The sequence below is a fragment of the Choristoneura fumiferana genome, chromosome Z (genome assembly GCF_025370935.1).
Source record: "Choristoneura fumiferana chromosome Z, NRCan_CFum_1, whole genome shotgun sequence".
Lineage (NCBI taxonomy): Eukaryota > Metazoa > Arthropoda > Insecta > Lepidoptera > Tortricidae > Choristoneura > Choristoneura fumiferana.
The window spans coordinates 1,729,567-1,751,127 of record NC_133472.1 but is presented as its reverse complement, the minus strand read 5'-3'; the positions used below and the strand labels follow the sequence as shown (position 1 = coordinate 1,751,127).

General features: G+C 39.1%; 1 protein-coding gene across 1 annotated transcript; it reads right to left on the bottom strand.

The window, feature by feature from the left end:
• Positions 1-584: 584 nt before the first annotated feature.
• On the bottom strand, positions 585-18,079 carry LOC141436370 (dual specificity protein phosphatase MPK-4-like). The gene is made up of 8 exons (XM_074099348.1): positions 17,587-18,079; positions 16,865-16,996; positions 14,659-14,758; positions 13,320-13,555; positions 7,699-7,872; positions 6,670-6,830; positions 3,594-3,777; positions 585-1,705 (listed from the first exon to the last, which is right to left on the bottom strand). Exons 1-8 carry the CDS (start codon positions 17,687-17,689, stop codon positions 1,602-1,604), a joined length of 1,194 nt encoding a protein of 397 aa, XP_073955449.1. The 5' UTR covers positions 17,690-18,079; the 3' UTR covers positions 585-1,601.
• Positions 18,080-21,561: the final 3,482 nt, after the last annotated feature.

Here is a 21,561-nt window from a genome sequence, read left to right as displayed (position 1 = left end):
GCGAAGATCTGAATAAAATAAGGAAATGTTTGTGTATGCCTGTTTAATGTAGTTATTTATTATGTATCTATCAATTACGTAAGTGTTTTGTAAGTTTAGCTAGTAATAGAGACGCTTTGATGTATGTATATACTGTAAGTCTTTATTATGAATAAATAAATAAATAAATCTGTTCTTAGGAACCATGTTATCGATTTTAATAACAAGAAAAACTGTATTCATACATCATTATTAAATAATATGAAATACAATTCATTTTATTCATTCTAGATACCGTGTTTCTTAGTAACATAATTGACGATTTGACGACCAGATGGCCTAGTGGTTAGAGAACCTGACTACGAAGCTTGAGGTCCCGGGTTCGATTCCCGTGTCGGGGCAGATATTTGTATGAAAAATACGAATGTTTGTTCTCGGGTCTTGGGTGTTTACTATGTATTTAAGTATGTATCTATCTATATAATTATATTTATCCGTTGCTTAGTACCCATAACACAAGCTTTGCTAAGCTTACTTTGGGACTAGGTTAATTGGTTTAATTGTCCCGTTGTATTTATTTATATTATTTATTTATTTATATTGCTTATGCTTCATGCTTCATGTTTCATAATTGCTTATGACCAACACTACCGATATCCAAACAGAAACAGTGTACGTTTTATTTTTCTAAACGTCCGGGTTCGATTCCCGTACTGAGTACAAGTGTTTGTTTTTAAATGCAGTTTTTCTTGTTACTAAAATCGATGCCATGGTTTCTAAGAACAGATCTTCGTATGTCTTATAGTTTCAGACTTTCCCATACTGACCGATCTAAATGAGCCACCCTGTATAGTTAACATAGGCGACGTCACCGAAAGTAAAGGAAAAAAAAAGTTAATTTTATAAACAAAGGCGTTTTCTACAAAGAGAACATTTTTTCGGACATTTACTAATTTTACATATTTTTATTATCATAAAAACAGCCAACGTTAATTAAAATCAGTTTAGCCCTTGTCCCACCACTGGCGAGAAAGCGATTAGCTATATGGGGGCACGGCAGTGCCCCGCCAAGTCGAGCAAAAAAGCGGCACGGCCGTACCATCCTTTTCTCGAAGCAGTTCAGGCCATTTACGACATCGGCTATTTTCTCGGCCAAGAGAGAACGAAGGCGGAGTGCCTCTCTCTGCTTCAGTAAACAGCGTAAGGCACTTGTCTCACCGCCAGCGAGGAAACGATTGGCTATCGACTATTTTCTCGCTCAAGAAACGAACAAAAGATATAAGATCCTGTGTGAGTAAAAGAGACACATATATTAATAGTTGATCGCTGGCTGTTCACACTGTCGGCGAGAACTCGCTCTCACATCTTTTGTCGCAGCGACAAGAGCTATAAAACTCGCTGAGCTATAGATACTCGCTCAGCGATGTCAGCTTGGCGGCCGCCCCGCACGAGCGAGTCGAGTGGAGCGAGTAATCGCCCGTCGCACGCGAACACTCGCTTACAGCCGAGCGACAAAACTACACTCGCTTCTCGCTGCTCGCCCACTCGTTTCTAGTTAGTCGCTCTACTCGCTTCTCGCTCATCGTCGGCGGTAGGACTAGTGCCTAAGTCAGCCCGGCAGCTCACACGGTGACCTGTACATTCTGGACTATGTTCGACCATTCCACCTTGGAAGGTACGAGATAGAACGCTGGCGCCACCTTCTGGCCGCACGGGCATTTGCATCCTGGAACAAATATTGGGTAATTTATTGTATCAGGCGTTACTTTGCGGAGGTCCATATAAATGAACTAAAAGAATTTCCTCTTTAATCGAATTTTAGTCTAACAACTGGTAGCATGGTGTACGGTTGTCACTCTGAAGATGAGCTCTGGTTGAGTTCGAAACGCGTCAGTGTAGTGTGGTGGTGGTGATAGATGGGTTTGTGTGATTTGTGTGTGTTCTTACAGTGTGGAGGTGGAGGAACTGCATGAACACGCATATTTTGCATAAGCTTAGCTATCGTAAGGTCACGGGTGAGCAAGGAAATTATTTTAGTTCATTGATATGGACCTCCGCAAAGTAACGCCTGATTCAATAAATTGTTGTGAATTCATTTTTGGCCATTAAAATTACATGAGGTAAGTAAAATTTATTCAAAGTGTGTTTTATTTTCGTTATGTCAGGGTTTGTTTACTTCATGTTTAGTTGTACTTTTACTATAAAACGAAAAGATACAGCTATCTTATTGGTTTCTTTGATTAAAAGTAAAATTATATAATTGTTCTTATATCGCTAGTAATAAATTAAATATCGTTTTCAGATCAAAATGAGTATCATTTTGAAGACCGGTTTTGTGAGTATCACTCAATATAAAATTTCAACAACAAACCGTTTCATAAGAAAAATTGTTGCTGGACATGTCCGAGATGTAGAGGAATTAAGAACAAAACAGGGACAGTGTTCAATAATTCAAGCTCGCATCATAACACAAACATCTGTTACTAAAAGTGGGTAGTTAAAAAGTCTATACAAATTGCTTTGTTAATGACAGATCATATGAGTATGACAGATGACAGCGCCAGAACTATTTCTACTTTTGGCCACCATGAGCGCTGCGATAGATTTCATCACCCCCACTAGTACTTCGCACCTACCTCTACCCTCTCTCTCGATACCTATCAGTCATCATATTGACAATGGTGTCGATGATGTTATTCAGAGGAATGTTTTCTAATCCTTCAGACTTTTTCTATGACAAATTGTGAATTATTTTCCTTCCAAGGCTATGGATAATATTCAACATTTTAACGCACAAAAACACAACAACACTTTAAAATACCACGCGCAAACAACGTTAAACTTTGACAGCAGTAAACAGATGACATTTGAATTGAGTGTTACCAGTGCAAGGAATAAGTTCTATTGGATTTCCGCAATATGGCGAGGTTTTTATAATTCTGGTCAGCCTTTATTATATAAGACATGGCAAATTCAGGTGTCAAATACTGTATTAGCAAGGACATATGATCATTTACACGCATTCTTTTGGTATCATAAGTAATAGTTACTGTTTTTTTTTAAACGTTTGGCAATAAAAAGACTATGATTGGTTTATTTGGAGTTTTTTTGTATTTTTTATTTCAACTCCAAATTTGTTACTTTTACGGGTATCCCGTGAAACCATATCGAAAATACAAACTGAGACATGGATGCACAGAAAAACCAGAAAAAGAGACCAGCGCTGGGAATCGAAACATCTTCATCTTGCTTAGTAGCGACATCTCTTGTCTGGGCGAGCGGTTGGTTCCGAAAGAGTGTGACGTCTCTCGATGAGAGCGGAACATAGATGTCGCTAGTGCTGCTGCATAAGTAGCGTAGTAGAAATAAGCAACCTGAGATATGTATGCATAGGAAAAATTCGTGTCTAGATTCCTGTCCAGCGGTGGTGTAGGGGTATTAGCACGCAGCACGGATTGCTGAGACCTGGGTTCGATTCCCAGCGCTGGTCGCTTTTTCTGGTTTTTCTGTGCGTCCATGTCTCAGTTTGTATTTTCGAATAAAAAGACTAGTCAAGATTGTTTATCCTTTTCCTAATGCTAAAAAACGAAGTATACATCCGCTCCGCAACTCACCGCAAACCCAGCTGAAGCTGCCTATCTTATGGTTACATTTGGGGCAGTGCAACTTCCCGTGCGGGTCCAACGCCACGCGTCGCATCCAAGCCATAGGCTCCACGAACCACATGAGACGGCAGGCTGCCGCGCCGCGTGCCGCTATACTGCCGTCCACCAGGTTTTGCTCACTGTAGCCGTCCAGCTGGGAAAGGGGAGAATGTGAGAGCATAGAATAACTTCGTCCAAACAGCAGCTGGGCTAAGTAGCAAGGTGGTTTAAAAAATAACTGGTCTTATTTGGGTATTTCTCCACAGATTGGTAAATTTGAACAGTCCTCTGCCAACTTTCTCTTCAAATTATGATGAATGGAACAGTAAAGAAAAGTTTATTATTTTAACATTTGAAACTTAACGGTAAAATGTGCACACGTTTTTAAATGAAACAACGAAACTATTTAAAATTGTGTTAACTTCTGTAATAAACCATAGTCATCATCCCAGCCTACATACGTCCCACTGCTGGGCACAGGCCTCCTCTCAGAACAAGAGGGCTTGGGCCATAGTTCCCACGCGGGCCCAGCGCGGATTGGGAACTTCGCACGAACCATTGAATCGCTTCGCAGGTTTGAGCAGGTTTCCTCACGATGTTTTCCTTCACCGCAAAGCTCGTGGTAAATTTCAAATGTAATTCCGCACATGAATTTGGAAAAACTCAGAGGTGCGAGCCGGGGTTCGCACCCACGAAACTCTGCTTGAGAGGCGATAGGTCAAACCACTAGGCCACCACGGCTTCCCAAAACCATAGTAAATACCGCTAATAAATGTACCTAAGGTATTTTTATTTTAGTCCATTTGTGTTCGAAATACCGAGAAACATGTGTTACAATTTGACCGTTAATTCAAATCTTAAATTAAATGGAGTATACAGTTTTTTTTATTCTACTGGATGGCAAACGAGTAAGTGGGTATCACCACCGCCCATAGACACCTGCAACACCAGAAGATTGCAGATGCGTTGCCAACCTAGAGGCCTAAGATGGGATACCTCAGGTGCCAGTAATTTCACCGACTGTCTTACTCTCCACGCCGAAACACAACAGTGCAAGCACTGCTGCTTCACGGCGGGATTAGCGATGAAGATGGTGGTAGCAATCCGGGCGGAGCTTGCACAAGGTCCTACCACCTGCAATTAGTTTTCTAATTAGTGGAGAAATGCCCATTTCACTTGAAATTGTAATAGTTTTCACTGCTTATTTCTGTCTCACGGTACAGAATGAGGGTAGAAAGAGATAGTGTACAGCACCCGCCGATAAAGAATGTACATCGGTCTTCGGAAAAAGACAATTGGCTGTTCACGGCGATTCCCGATCACTGGCGACCGTCCATCAGTCATCGTGTTTATTAAGTGACGTTTATATCAAATAAATACTGCACCTTTATGGACTTAATTAGTTTACGTCAAATCAATGAGGGCTATCGTTTTTTGTCTCACTAGATGGCGCACTGTTGTGTGAGGTTTTTAAGTATGGCTTTCAAAGTCTGTTATTACGGGCGTGAAAACAAAGTTTAGATTAAAATCATATTTAATACACCTTAAAACCGTACCATAAAAATATCGAGCATGCCACAGTGTTGCATAGTCCCCGTTTTGTTCGGAAACTATCTCAAAACACAGACATTCATTGCCCCGGAACGCATATTTGCCATAATTAATTTCAGATATTGCAAAATATTGTCAAAATTATTCTAATTATAAATAAACCCGCGTAGCTCACCCAAAAACTATGAGATTTGACATTTCGGAGACCTCACGCTACACTAGCGCCTCTAGTGGCGAATTCATACGCGATAGCCCTCATTATATGTTAACTCCGGATATCTATAGAGAGCTGTTGCAACTGCTAGAAAAAGGATAGTTCCCTCATTCTCCTAAAGATGTCATCGTACAATTTAAAGTTTTGAGGGGGTTTCAACAACTCTTTATTATATACTAGCGTTTACCCGCGGCTTCGCACGTAAATCAATAGATACAGCAGTTGAATTGAAAAACCGGGATTTTATTAAATTCTCGTGGGAATTCCCTAAAATTACATCGTGGTTTTCATTGACGTTTTATTACAACAACCATGCCAAATTACATGACTCTAAGCCCAGCGGTTATTATTTCGAGGTTTTATCCCTATCCCGTGGGAATATCGGGATAAAAAAAGTAGCCTATGTGTTATTCCAGATGTCCAGCTATCTACATACCAAATTTCATGACTCTAAGCCCAGCGGTTGTTATTTAGAGATTTTATCCCTATCCCGTGCGAATATCGAGATAAAAAGTATCCTATGTTTTAATCCAGGTTATAGACTAACTTTTCGCCAAATTTCATCCAAATCCTTCCAGCCGTTTCAGCGTGAAGAAGTAACAAACACACTCACTCACTCACTCACTCACTCACAAACTTTCACATTTATAATATTAAGTAGGATTTTCATCTGAATGCGTCCGTACTCTATTGCACCTGTACAACTGACAAACGTCACATACGTAGTGTGACAACGCTCTACGAAGCCGAAATTAGCCGAGTCTCTTTCTAAAGACCGATGTGCAATCCTTATGGCCGGGTACTGTATGCCAGGGTTTCTCAAAGTGGGGTACGCGAACCACTAGGGGTTCGCTATTCGACGGTAGGGGGTTCGCGACAAGGGTTACGTGATGGTGGCTGCAAGACTGGCAAGATGATTAAGATTGGCTTTTGGAGTCTTTTTGTATTTTTTATTTCAACTCCACTTATTTGTTTGTTATTTGTTGTTTTTTGTTTCAATTTGTATTTTCGTTGGCAAGATGATTATTACCTATATTTGTTACCTTTTATTGAAATAAATAATACTCATTATATTATCATGATGATTGAAATAAAAATAAACTTAGTTTCTTCAACAGCCAATTTTCATCAACATCCAACTTTCTTGGGGGGAGGGGGGGGGGTTTCCGCTGTCGTCTAGAAACTTCAACAGGGGTACGTGGAGCCATAAGTTTGAGAAACCCTGCTGTATGCGATCGCTAGCGCCCGCACGTTAGATAATACGGCCTGTGTGGAGGTTACCTGGATAGGGCCCTCTTCAGTGCCTGTGTCGCTTTGACTCTGCCCGGGACTCTCCCCGCCATCTATGATCTGGCAGGCGAGACTCTTTAGCTTCTCGATCAGGATCTGACCGTTCTCGGCGCAGTGGAGACCCGTCAGCTTCGATGGCGGCGGCCGGATGCCTGTATTAGAGGAATGCAACTCAATATTTCTGTGGGCGTTTGGGCCAATACGGTATTTGACTATTTTGTATATGTTTTATAAATTAAAACTACACAATGCCTGTTATCGAATAGAAAAACAATTTTTGAGCTACCTTTACAAATAACAAAGTTATAAAGGTTTGAAATTCAAGATTAGACAGAGAAAGATATACTGGCATGTGACGTCACACGCCAGTACCGCCATACTTGCTGCATAGAGAAAAGCGTTTGAGAAAGTGACAGGTATATAGATTTTCCAAAAAATCACTATAAATCCAATTTTCAACCGATTCAAATTTTCTCTTCGCTAAACACTATCTGTATATCTATATTTTCATAATAATATTAAGATATGGCAAAATCAGGAGTTGTCAAATACCGTATTGCATTGAAGCTCGTCACAGTCAGCCGGTGTATGGCGCACAATATTCGGCAGATACGCTAATACGCTCATTATATGTCATTGAATCATTGAAATTGAAGAAAAATAAAAATAATAATAATCAAGATTTAGAATACTTAATAATAAAATTAACAATAATAATAGAAAATTTCAATGTCATGTACTGAACGTGCCCGTCCGAATACAATGTCAATACATGTTTACTTACAAAAATCTGCGATTCGAGTCGGGGCAGATATTTGTATGAAAAATACGAATGTTTGTTCTCGGGTCTTGGGTGTTTACTATGTATTTAAGTATGTATCTATCTATATAATTATATTTATCCGTTGCTTAGTACCCATAACACAAGCTTCGCTAAGCTTACTTTGGGACTAGGTCAATTGGTGTGAATTGTCCCGTGATATTTATATATTTTTAATTTATTTTGTCGTGCTGTCTCACCTTTCTTGGCCATCTCCATCTTGATCTGCTTAGGTACGTGCGGTATGATGTTCCGCTGGCTGGCTACCACGCGGCGGCACTTCCGGCACCGGTACACGACCGGGTCGGGACGCTCGCGGACCAGCCCCGGGTCCGGCTTTATAAGGTCCGCGAACAGTTGCGGCAGGATTTTCACTGGAAGTTTCGATAATGAACAAATTACCTTAATACAAAATATAGTTTAATACAAGGCCAAGCCCTTCTTGTTCTGAGAGGAGGCCTCTGTCCAGCAGTGGGACGTATATAGGCTGGGATGATGGTACTTTAATACAAGCTCTTTTGCCGGCTGTACTCTTTGTTGACTGTACTTGAATTGTCGTCCGAACTACATTTCCGTCCTGCGGAGACGATCCAGGCTGGACCATCGGGATATCACTACTAGATTATTGTATTGTCACCAGACTTACATACAAATTAAATATAATGATCCGGATAACTCACGTCTTAAATCGAGTTTAGCTCAACTGTTTCGGGCTAATCCGTAGCGTGTTGCAGCAGCCGCTGAGTCGCGTTGCTCCGAAGACGAAGGGCTACGGATTAGCCCGAAACATGTTGAGCTAAACTCGATTTAAGACGTGAGTTATCCGGGTCATTATATTTAATATGAGTGAGTCTCACGGTAGTTTCATGTTCAAGACTTACATACATACAGTCAAGGGCAAAGATATCGACATGGCCAAAGATACCATGTACAGGCAAGGGCCTGTACATTCTTACATACATACATTGAAAGTTAAATAAAACAAATAAATAAAAGCTTGTTAAAAAATAACTGTCAACGGAATTGAATCAGATTTTTTTTTATTTGACTGGAAGGCAAACGAGCAAGTGGGTCTCCTGGTGGTGCAGTGCTAAAAATTAATACATCAAATCGCTATGCAAAAATTTCTTATCGTTAAAAATGATTGAATAAAATGGCTTCGTCCACATTTCTAAGAATTAAAATAGAATGAATAAAAAAGCTTTGCTTACATTTTTTAATTAAAAATGAATGAATAAAATCGCTTTGCTTACATTTTTTAATTAAAAATGAATGAATAAATTCGTTTTCCTTTTTTAATAACCTTATTATATCAAACAAAGTCGGGTTTGTTCGAACACAACTCGAGAACGACTGGACAGATTTTCATGATTTTCGATTTGTTGTATTTGTCTCCATCTCGAATAGGGTGGATCAACTGTTTTTTGTTGTTATTCGTCCCGTCAGCGAGGGGACAAAAGTAGTAGTTTAATAGAAGAAATGTTGTGTATCATTATACTAACATGCTTATTAGATGACCAATTATAGAAGGGGCCTAAAACTACCACAAAATTGATCCACCCATAGCAGAATAACTATTAAAAACAAAAAATGACTTTCTGCCAAGTTACTTGCGGCGCATTCTTCTTGGCAATGATGGTATTTTCGAAAGCGCTGGTAGTTTAAAATATGACGTGTAAAATTGCCCATTGCGGCCTATTTACTGAATAAATGATTTGATTTGATTTTAATCTTGTATTTGAACTGGAAAAATGAAGAACAAAATAAAATAAAATTAAAAACATTTTTCCATACAAAATGGTCCTGGGTTTCGTAACTGTCAGTTATAGACCACATCCCCACACACTTACAATAAGTTAGTTATTTTATATTTGCCTAGAAAAATATTCACTTAAATAATTGATATAGCAAAACAATGTTGGTTGATGGTTTGGAAACGCAATTGAACCCGCTAGATGGCGCTACTGTTTGTATGTTATTAGGACGTCTGCCGGGTCCGCTAGAATAAAATAAATTAATAAAATCGCTACGCTAATATTTCTAAGACTTAAAAAAGAATGAATAAAATCGCTAGCTACAATTTGTACAAAATAAAAATTCTACTAATCTATACTTAATAATATTATAAATGCGAAAGTGCGTGCGTTGGTATGTTTATCCGTCTTTCACGTCGAAACGGAGCGACGGATCGACGTGATTTTTGGCATAGAGATAGCTTATGGGCCCGAGAGTGGCATAGGCTACTTTTTATCCCGGAAAATGCACAGTTCCCGAGGGAACAGCGCGCGATAAGCGAGTGCCACGCGGGCGAAGCCGCGGGCAAAAGATAGTAAAAAATATTTACGCACTACCTAAAAATGAATAAATAAATTAAATGCTTTGCTTACATTATAAAATCGATACAACAAAAATCGCTTAGCTCATTTAATATAAACTGTAAATAAAAAGTCGCTAACATTTGCATGAGCCAAAAATTAAATAACCTAACCATAAAAAAATCGTTTTTACTACAAGCTTTTTTTTGCTGACTGTACTAGCATTGTCACCCAAACCACATTAACATACCAAATTTCAAGTCGATGCTATTAACCGTTGAAGAGTTCCGTCCTGCGGAGACGATCCTGGCCGGACTACCAGGATGCGACTACCAGATTATTGTGTTGACACGCGATTTACATAAGAATTTCAAGTCAGTCTGACTACTGGAAGTTGATCAAATTTAACTTGCAAGATTTGATTACAGACAGACAGACAACGGGACAGGTGAAACTAAATAACATCTTGTAATAACTCGCCTGGCTTGCTATTCATCATCATCATCATCATCATCCCAGCCTATATACAGTGGTGGTCATGTAATTAAGAACGATTTGAAGTTCCAGATTATTTTTAACTAAATCATGTCATGTGTAGTCGTGGTTCCTTCTTAGAAGTAACTAGTTACGTTATGAAACAGCCACATGAATAGAGCAAACGGGATTAAGAATAAAGAATAAAATTGCTGACATTTTTTTAACAAATTTTGTTTTTATTCTCTTTAGTAACAAATTAAAATAGTAATGAAGCTGGACAAATAATTAAGAACGATTTATTGAACTGCTCGAAAGTTTTTTTATTTGAAACTTAGATTAACTTAATCACACTAACGTCAAGTTTGTACAGAAAAAAAAGGAATTTAATACATATTTACTAAAATTAATAGTTAGTAGCATGTCCACGGCTTTTTATTACTGCCTTACACCGGCGAGGCATTGAATCTTATCAATTTTTGACATTTCGCAAGAGAGATAGAGTTCCATTCTTCTAAGAATACGTCATACAGTTCTCTTAAATTGCCACACTGTCGATTTGAAACCTTCGCACCAAAGATGCTCTATTGGGTTAAGATCGGGGCTGTTGGCTGGCCAATCTAAGACAGAAACTGATTGCGATGTGAGGAATTCCTTAACGGTACGTGCAGTATGCTTGGGATCATTGTCATGCTGGAATGTCCAAATAACCGGAAGCACGACTTCAGCATATGGTAACATTGTTTCTTCCAGTATGTTTTTGTATTGAAATTGATCCATGTTTCCTTCTATCAGCCTAACAGGTCCAACACCATGTCCAGAAAAACATCCCCAAATTTTTACATTTCCCCCGCCATGCTTTAAAGTCACTTTTGTGTACTTTGGGTCGAATGCTTTATTTGAAGGCCATCTTACATATCGTTTGCCATCAGAACATACCCTATTTATTTTTGTCTCGTCAGAAAAAAGAACGTTTTTCCACTGTCTGACTGTCCAGTTTTCATATCTTCTTGCAAATGCAAGCCAGGCTTGCCTATGACACCGTTTCAACATAGGCACCTTCCTTGCTATCCTTCCGTGCAACTTTTCTTCTACCAAACGCCTTCGAATAATGCGTGCCGAGATTGCTGAAGGGTTGTTTTCGCCAAAATATTTTTTTCTAAACTCATTAGACGGTATTAGACCCTTTAAAAGGATTTTGTTTTGCCAAAGGAACGATATTTCGATCATCTCGACGAGATGACTTTCTTTGTCTAGGTACACGCGGAATATTTGAAGTAGTTTGATACGTGGCAAAATGCTTTATGGCGTGAAAAACCATAGTTTTTGAACATTGCAGATGATCGGCTATGTGTTTATACGACCAATTCTTGTCGCAATGTTTTAGTATTACTTCTCTTGTAGATTTATCACAACTTTTATTTTTCCCATTGTTTTTATATGAAGCAATCGCCTTTAAGACTTTTACGGCACTAAATGGCGCCAAAATTATTCGAATAATAACCTAAAACCACAAAGCGGCCGTCCGTTCTCTATATAAATTTGAATAAAAAATAAACTATTCAGCGTTCTTAATTATATGACCAGCCAGTAAGTAGTAATACTAGGTTTAGATGTAATGTATAAAGTTTATATATTTATTTTTTAGCCAATTATATGTATAAATGAATTTACCGCTAGTACGGAAAAGTTTTACGATACCGAGAGAAGTACAAAAATATACATGCAGTTAGTAACACTTGTCAGTTTGAAAAAATCTTCTCTATAAAAAATCGTTCTTAATTATATGACCACAACTGTACGTCCCACTGCTGGGCACAGGCCTCCTCTCAGAACAAGAGGGCTTGGACCATAGTTCCCACGTTGGCCCAGTGCGGATTGGGAACTTCACACACACCATTGAATTGCTTCGCAGATTTGTGCAGGTTTCCTCACGATGTTTTCCTTCACCGCAAAGCTCGTGGTAAATTTCAAATGTAATTCCGCACATGAATTTGGAAAAACTCAAGAGGTGCGAGCCGGGGTTTGAACCCACGACCCTCTGCTTGAGAGGCGATAGGTCGTTAAACCACTAGGCCACCACGGCTTTTTACAGGCTATTAACAGGAATTAAAAATTATTAATAAAAATCGCTCCGCTAACATAACGACGGCAGCAACCACACAGTGGCTGTTTCACCACCTATTAATCAATTTTGACGGATGAATTGTGATGCCGTCTCCGTCTATTGGAACAAAACAAACAGAGACGGCATCACATTTATAAATTCAATGGTTGGTTAAACAGGGGTTTAATATCCTTAATAATAATATGCAAGGCGTACGGTTGATTTTTCGTCGTCGTCCGTTAAGGGCAGAGCTTAGAATTACCGCCTTATACTCTTAATTTCTAACCCCTTTAAAATCTTAATAATTTTAATATATAATTATTAATTAGTGTGATTGTCGCCTAATTCCTCCTAAACGGTTGGAGCGATTTTCAATGAAATTTTGTGTATATTTCAATACGTTCTTGGATAGTTTGAAAACACAATTGGACCTTACCAGGTGGCTGTCGGTATGTTATATTGATATGTAAATCCTACTTATAAATGCGAAAGTTTGTGTATGTCTGTGTGTGTACGTTTGTTACTCCTTTACGCTAAAACGGCTGAACGCATCTAGATGAAATTTGGTATGTTGATAGCTGGACATCTGGAATAACACATAGGCTACTTTCCATCCCGATATTCCCACGGGATAGGGATAAAATCTCGACATAACAACCGCTGGGCTTAGTCATGAAATTTGGTATGTAGGTAGCTGGACCTCTTAAATAACACATAGGCTACTTTATATCCCGATCTTCCCACGGGATAGGAATAAAGTCTTGAAATTTCTACCGCTGGCTTTAAAGTTGAAATTTTGGACAGTTGTTCTTACCAACTCAATGAAGGCCACAATATAAAATTTGGGAATTCACAAGGGAATATTGTAACTACCAGATCAAATAGTAAACTCGAGTGAACAAATAAAATATACCCAACTATTTACCTTGCTTGAGTTTCTGCCCGGCCAGCTTTAGACGGAACTGCTTGAACCTCGGGTCCTCCCGGTCAATCTTATAGCCCATATGCCCGAACAGCTTGAGTTGAGCCACGAACCCCACGTTGGGACTGATGAACCGGCGTTTATTCTTCACAAGGTTGAACGCTTCTTCATAGCAAAGCGAGTACTTCTCCATTATGTACGCTATTACCACCGCTGCTGAACGAGACACGCCGAAATAGCTGGAAAGAGTAATTTATAATGCAAGCCTGGAGAGTTGTTTGGATGGTGTAACTGCATGTACAGTCAAGTGCAAAAATATGTTTATGTTGTGCTAGTGGGTCTCCCGATGGTAAGAGATCACCACCGCCCATAAACATCTGCAACACCAGGGGTATTGCAGACGCGTTGCCAACCTAGAGGCCTAAGATGGCATACCTCACGTGCCAGTAATTCTACCAGCTGTCTTATTCTCCACGCCGAAACAACAGTGCAAGCGCTGCTGCTTCACGGCGGGATTAGCGAGCAAGATGGTGGTAGCAATCCGGGCGGACCTTGCACAAGGTCCTACCACCTGCATAAACCTGCATGTATCTATTCGAACCACTCAAAATTACTTATTACCTTGAATAAGAGTCTGTGGTACATATTTTTGAAGGGTTATGTAAGCCCATATTTTTGCACTCGACTCCTCCGCAAGCAACAAAAAAAAATAAGGTCTACCCACTAGACCAGGGTTTCTCAAACTTATGGGTCCACGTACCCCTGTTAAAGTTTCTAGACAACAGCGAACCCCTACCACCCCCCCCCCCAAAGAAAGTAATAAAATTGACTGCTGGAGAAAGTAAGGTTATTTTCATTTCAATCATCATCATAATATAATGTACCTATATTATTTATTTCAATAAAAGGTAACAAATAATCATGTTGCCAACGAAAATACAAACTGAAACAAAAAACAACAAATAAATAACAAACATATAAGTTACAAATTTGGAGTTGAAATAAAAAATACAAAAAGACTCCAAAAACCAATCTTAATCATCGTGCTAGTCTTGCAGCCTGGTGGTTTTTGGAGTCACGTAAACCTTGTCGCGAACCCCCTACCGTCGAATAGCGAACCCCTAGGGGTTCGGTTCGCGTACCCCACTTTGAGTAACCCTGCACTAGACCGTATCATGCCATGACAGTAATAGGAACATGTCAGAAATGGAATCACATACAAGAAAGCACATACAAGACACGCGACTGCGACGGTTGGTTAGGTAACCGCTAGGGGGCATAGTTTCAAACTTTTTGATGCAAACAATATATTTTTGTCCTTTAGAGACTCTTAGTGTCTTACCAATGTACTAATACTACGCCACCCTCAGTTATTGCCTTCTTTATATACTCGTTTGTTTCTGGCAGATGGGATATAAGGTCTTCTTTGGGTACGTCGGCCACTGAAAATGAAATCATACTGATTAATAATAGTTATTACTTTGACATAAAAAGTCTTACTCTTATCACCAAATTCTGACAAATCACAATAAATAATAAAATAAATAAACAAATATCACGGGACAATTCACACCAATTGACCTAGTCCCAAAGTAAGCTTAGCAAAGCTTGTGTTATGGGTACTAAGCAACGGATAAAATATAATTATATAGATAGATACATACTTAAATACATATTAAACACCCAAGACCCGAGAACAAACATTTGTATTTTTCATACAAATATCTGCTCACCTCAAGCTTTGTAGTCAGGTTCTCTAACCACTAGGCCATCTGGTCATCTAAGCAATGCATGGTGCCACCCGTAAATACAAAAAGATATACATACGAAATTATTACACATTACTTTGTTTACAAGTATGAGATGAATAGTAAATGAAACTCAGCATATTATGCTGGTTTCCAGTCACCAATCTGACGAAATCCGAGCACTTGCAGTTAGTTCCTTTCTTTCCATACAAATTCTCCTTTTTGTATTGCCAAAGAAACAAGTGCGAATAATCCACTAAAACTGGTGTCAACATCTAACTCTAAAAAGGTAAATTCGCTGCCAAAGTATCACAATGACAATGTATGTATGTATATTTTAATTTATGTCACATATTTATGGTTGCGAATAAGTGCCACAAAACAAAAAGCCGAAAAATAAAAAGCCGTGGTGGCCTAGTGGTTTGACCTATCGCCTCTCAAGCAGAGGGTCGTGGGTTCAAACCCCGGCTCGCACCTCTGAGTTTTTCGAAATTCATGTGCGGAATTACATTTGAAATTTACCACGAGCTTTGCGGTGAAGGAAAACATCGTGAGGAAACCTGCACAAATCTGCGAAGCAATTCAATGGTCTGTGTGAAGTACCCAATCCGCACTGGGTCCGCGTGGGAACTATGGCCCAAGCCCTCTTGTTCTGAGAGGAGGCCTGTGCCCAGCAGTGGGACGTATATAGGCTGGGATGATGATGATGATGATAAGTGCCACATCCTCGTTCTAGCAGTACTTAGACATAGTTTCATAGACAGACGAGTTTCTCCATTCGTTATTGTTTAGAGGTGGACATTATTTCACGTTACCATATACAGTAACTGGTGACTTGCTGAGCTGAATAACCAAATCACTGGTCTCATATCAAGCGACAAGTGGTGATTTTTGTAACAAGCTATTTTTGTGGTGATGCGATTTTCGCCTCAACGTTACAGACGTCACAAGTAGCACAGAGGAAAAATTATAACCTTCACTTTATACAATGTCAAAGAATAGATTATGAAATTATTGACTTTACACCGAAAAACGATGCTTGTGATAAATAACGCCATAGCTCAATAGCTTGTAACAAATAACGTTAAATACTAATTTCATTTCTAATTCAGTTACAGTGACTGTCACGGAACGCGTCACAGCAGGCAGTAAAAGAAACCGGTTATTAAAATAACTGGTTTTAGTAACCAGTAACATGATTCTTGTCACCAGTTTTGATCACACTTATTATTATTATGCTACAGTTTATTCATTCATTTCTCAGTACAATACAGGTCCAACCATAAAAAAGGTATACTAGGTACAATAAAATTAAATAAACTAAAACTATAATAAATCTAAAAATGGACCCGGCGGCATAGTACCAAAGATGCTGGCAGCATTTCCCCGCTGGATCGCAAGACTGATGCGTTGAGCGAGGAAACTGCCAGCTCTTCGGTCTCCTGTGGTATCTCTGAGTCTCTTTGATAGATCTTTGAAGAGACTCAGAGCGCCAGGGCCCCACAGACCAAGGGTCTCGACGCCGAAAGGTACAAAATCATATTCGGCACCGAGACCACTGTATTTTCCTGCTTTGGCAGTTTCTGCCATTTCTGCTGCTGCTGCTGCTCTTATTGATGTTCGGTGGAGATGAGACGGGGCCAGTGTGTCAACACAAGTTGCATCCCACACTAGCACACGTCCCATACTCCACGGAATCAGCGACATTCCGTCCGGTCTATTGCCGTCATTTCTAGATATGCCTGTTGGCTCTAAAATAGCCGGCACATTGACCGTAGCAAGAGACAGTTATTTACTTACGTTTAAGATACTCAAAATGGATATTAGCCCTGTCAAGCATGCTTCGAGGTAACGGCACAACATCAATTGTGAGGATATGAGTGATCTTCAGAGCTTCCAGTGTTTTTATCTCCCTCGCACATGCTAAGTTACCTGAAAAATTATAGTAATATTAAGTATGTTATTCAATTTAGGACTCGTCTGTTCATCCCCTAAATATTTTTTTAACATTTTCTGGTCTGTCTAAAGCAGAGGGGGTCCCATATATAACTTTAACACTAAGGGGCTGCTGCACCATCCATTGATTAGTGTTAACTGGCGGTTAGGTGTGATGCCGTCTCTATTTGTTTAACCGTCAGTTAACGCTAATCAATGGATGGTGAAACAGCCCCTAAACTAACCTATGTAGTCGGGACTGTTTGATGTTCTGTTTTTTGTTTGATGTTTTAGCCCTCATCTAGTGACTTCAACACTCCATTGGAACTAACCGCTCACCCGGACAAAAACTCTTGCTGCTTAAGTGACTAAATAAGAAACAAACAAGCTGAGATATGTGGTGCATGGGAGAAATTTGTTTGTATTCCTGTCCAGTGGTGGTGTAGGGATATGGCACGCAGCGCGGAATGCTGAGGGCCTGGGTTCGATTCCCAGCGCTGTTCTCTTTTTCTGGTTTTTCTGTGCATGTTTCAGTTTGTATTTTCGATATGGGCTGTAACCTAAGCTCTTAAAAGATCTTTACTCACCAAGATACAATCCATCATCCACCAGATCCACGCTAACGTCCAAGACGTCCTCCTTTTCGACATCCTCCGCATGAATTTCCACATCGGTCTGTCGTTTCGCCATCTTCAGATATTAAATTTAGTACACACAATTCATAGAAGCACCAAAGTGTATCTGTGAGGGCATTTTTTAATAACTATCGAAGCATATAATGGCTAACTTGAACACGAAACCCTATTTACAATCGCTTTAATTAAATGAATGTTTCAAAAAACATGCTCAAAGTGAAAAAATATCAGTGTTCCAATTTCGCTATCACAATAAGCAACCTCATCTAAAAAATCAATACGTAAATACGTCACTGGAGTTGTTTAAGATATCGAGGTCAGTGTTGAAATTGGAGATTATAATGGAATTTATGTGTTATTATTTTTATTCGTGAATTATTTTAAGCAAAACAGTATCTTTTTACATTTTTTCCCGCGAATTTTATCGACTGATTTTGATTTTATTGACTGAGTAAGACGAGTAGACGCGAATGACCGAAACTACATCAGTCTGTCAATTTATTGCTAGAACGATTGCAAGCTTATCACAGAGTATTAAAGTAAATTTTAATAAATCAATACTAAGTACAAGCAGTTGGTAAACGAGTGAAATTTGCTTAGCAAAACTTTGACAGTTGTTGTTTTAATTGAACAAAAATAGGCTAGGGAGAGTGGAAACATTCAGACCATAATAAAATAAAAATTATAAACGCTCGCTCAACGCATCAGTCTTGCGATCCAGCGGGGAAATGCTGCCAGCATCTTTGGTACCATGCCGCAGGGTCCATTTTTAGATTTAATATAATTTTAGTTTATTTAATTTTATTGTACATAATATACCTATTTTATAGTTGGACCTGTATTGTTCTGGAAATAAACCTTTATACCTAAAAAAAATAAAAATTATAAATAAGTAAACAACAACTTAATAGAAATACGATATGCAACTCCAGTTCCTAAAAAAAGACTCGAAAAAGCAATACTTAAATATTAACATTTTAGTTTAGACCGATTTTCTAGTAGATTGGCCAGCGAAAGCTGTCCACGCATTTTTTACGAAACTTATCTGGTATCCCTTTTGAGACTGTCAAAATTGTCATATTGTCATTCTAGCCCGGCTTAGATAATTTTGATACTTCTACTACTTATAAGAAATAAATAAATTATTTTTTATTAAATTCAAGAAGAATTCTGTTAGTTATATTCCCTTGTTCCCCGTAATAACCAACTTCCATTACCAGCAGTGGGAGAGGACAAATAACTCCTACTCCAAAACCCGGTTTTGGGGTAGGTTTTTTTTTTCCTTGTACAAAACCAACGTCATCGCGCGTCGCGTTTTTTCCCAATATTAATCGACACAGAAACAATGTCGACGGAGCTCCGCTCGCGCGGAGCTCCTACTTCTGTGTAGTTTTGGCCCTTCGGGCCGATGCAAACTTAAAATAACCTAAACCTACCTATGTGTCTGTGTCGATTAACTTAAGAAGAAACGCGATTGTGAAAATAAGCATCAGTAAAAAAGTATAGTTACAGAAACAGGGAAGTTTGCATGGACCCGAAGGGCCAAAACTACACAAAGTAGGAGCTCCGCGTGAGCGGAGTAATGGAAGTTGGTTATGTACGGGGAGCAAGGCCGGGGATATATTCAATGCCAATCTGGTCAATATGGTCCAAAAATTTATGCGTGTGGACTGTACGTAAATGGGCACTGACAAAGGTCATAAAATATACCAGGGGACTTCTGAAGCTGGAAGAGTCCCGAGTATAATTTAATATCTGAAAAATTAAATAATATCTAAGTATCAACATCGTTTAATCAGTGTAGGTACATCAAGTGTTGTCAGCCTCATTTTTTTTTATTTGCCGCGGTTTCTCGTGGACAGCTTTCGCTGGCCAGAGCCTAATGAGGGCTATCGTTTTTTGTCTTTCTAGATGGCGCCACTGTTGCGTGAGGTTTTTAAGTGTGGCTTTCAAAGTCTTGTTATTACGGGCGTGAAAACAAAGTTTAGATTAAAATCATATTTAATACACCTTCAAACCGTACCATACTCGTAAAATATTGAGCAACCACAGTGTTGCGTAGTCCCGTTTTGTTCGGAAAAAAGGGAGGACAAAAGTTTCCGAAAGACAAAACTGTCTCAAAACACAGACATTCATTGCTCCGTAACGCATAATTGCCATAATTAATTTCAGGTAATGTAAAATATTCACAAAAATAGTCTAATTATAAAATAACCCGCGTAGCTCGCCAAAAACTATGAGATTTGACATTTCGGAGACCTCACGCTACACTAGCGCCTCTAGCGGCGAATTCATACGCGATAGCCCTCATTAGAAATTTCTATCAGTCCCAGTACTGTTGCTTACTGCGACAAAGTAACACATACAATAAAGGTTTCGACTACTTTTGACCCACTTTACTTCTATGTCGTGTCTCGTCTATAAAATACTTATTTAATGAGAGCCAAAAAGATTCTGGTAAACAGTTTTAACTATTTTTTTCGGCCAAGGGAAATTAAAGCTATTATCGGCCGGTTGCTTGCTTGCCTTGGCCACTCTTTTATTCTTGACCCCTAAAATTTAAAAGATTCGCATAAAAACTTCTCGAAGAAATGAATTGCATTAAGTATTTTGCCGTTTTTGAATTGACAAGATTTCATATTTCTAAGACTATAATTTGATTCGCTGTCTTTATACTGTTTGGAAAGAGAAAACGTTGATATTTTTAAAATTTCGCTACAACTATTAACTAATTTTTTTTTTAAGATGTGCTTATTCTAAAAGGGCATAACTCCAAAACTACGACACAATAGATCCATTACTTTTGTCTAGTCTCTTAAAAAAAAGATCACGTAAATCTGACGTAGACGTTGCATAGAGACGTTATCAAAATTATAACAACTCCTTTTTCTGGTGAAAAAGGCAACGGAAACATATCTATTGTGTCGTAGTGTTGGCAAATTCAGCTATATTTTTTTTTTGTATTTTTTAAAATATTGAGTAATCAATTATAATAAATATTTTCCCATGTTCAGGAGGCAAAACTCTTTCGATTCCTGTAGTAATTTACAGGTGTTATAAAAATTAAATCTTGTCAGCTGCTACGAAATTAAAAAATCGAAGTTTGTGTCGTACCGACCCTCTGACACTTCTACTGTAGGGGCTGTTTCACCATCCATTGATTAGTGTTAACTTACGGTTAAATTGTGATGCCGTCTCCTTCTATTCGAACAAAACAAATAAAGACGGCATCACATTTAACCGTCAGTTAACACTAATCAATGGATGGTGGGAGAGTGAATGTATAATAAATATAGGGTGGTCTAGTCAGTCACCAAAGACGTTGTGCACAGGCAAAACGCCAATATTCGTCTGGAATAGACGCGTAGGTGATGAATAAATGATATAGAGGAGGAGCGGGTGGGCCGTGCCCACCCCAATATGGTTTAGTGCCCACCCAAGGATGTTGGGCTACCGATTCAAAATTCCATAAGGAGATTCGGGTAGCCCCGGTCACTGTCGATTCTAGCCAATCACGCACACATAGATGCGCTGTGAACATTTTAGGGTCTCCCCTACTGATATCTTCACGCAAATTTCATTTTTATTTGTGTTAGCTCGACAAGAATCCAACGAGGCTCGATTACAGTACACTTGTTTCACCTTGCTAATTTTAGGGTTAACAACAACACCGCTTTATAGATGTAGCTGTCCGACGTTTAGACCGGACAACGGATCGTTTTTTGCCGGACTTTCGGTGTTATATGGCTTACAATGAATGTGTGTACATGCACCGGACACTTGTCCGGCGACGAAGCCATAGAACACCGCAAAAAACGGTCCGTGTCCGGTTAAAACAACGTACGTCTACAAGCGGCTTGTCTTAGCATTAAGCAGTTTCGCAATAAGTAACATTCTAGAGGTTGGTCGCTCCTCTTGCCTATTTCA

Bases quoted from the DNA above. Each gene is read 5' to 3' on its own strand.
- LOC141436370 (XM_074099348.1), bottom strand. From the start codon at position 17,689: ATGGCGAAACGACAGACCGATGTGGAAATTCATGCGGAGGATGTCGAA. The intron at 16,997-17,586 runs GTGAGTAAAGAT...ATAATTTTTCAG, and splicing joins GGATGATGGATTGTATCTTG to GTAACTTAGCATGTGCGAGG. The intron at 7,873-13,319 runs GTAAATAGTTGG...CGAAACTTCCAG, and splicing joins CGGGCAGAAACTCAAGCAAG to TGAAAATCCTGCCGCAACTG.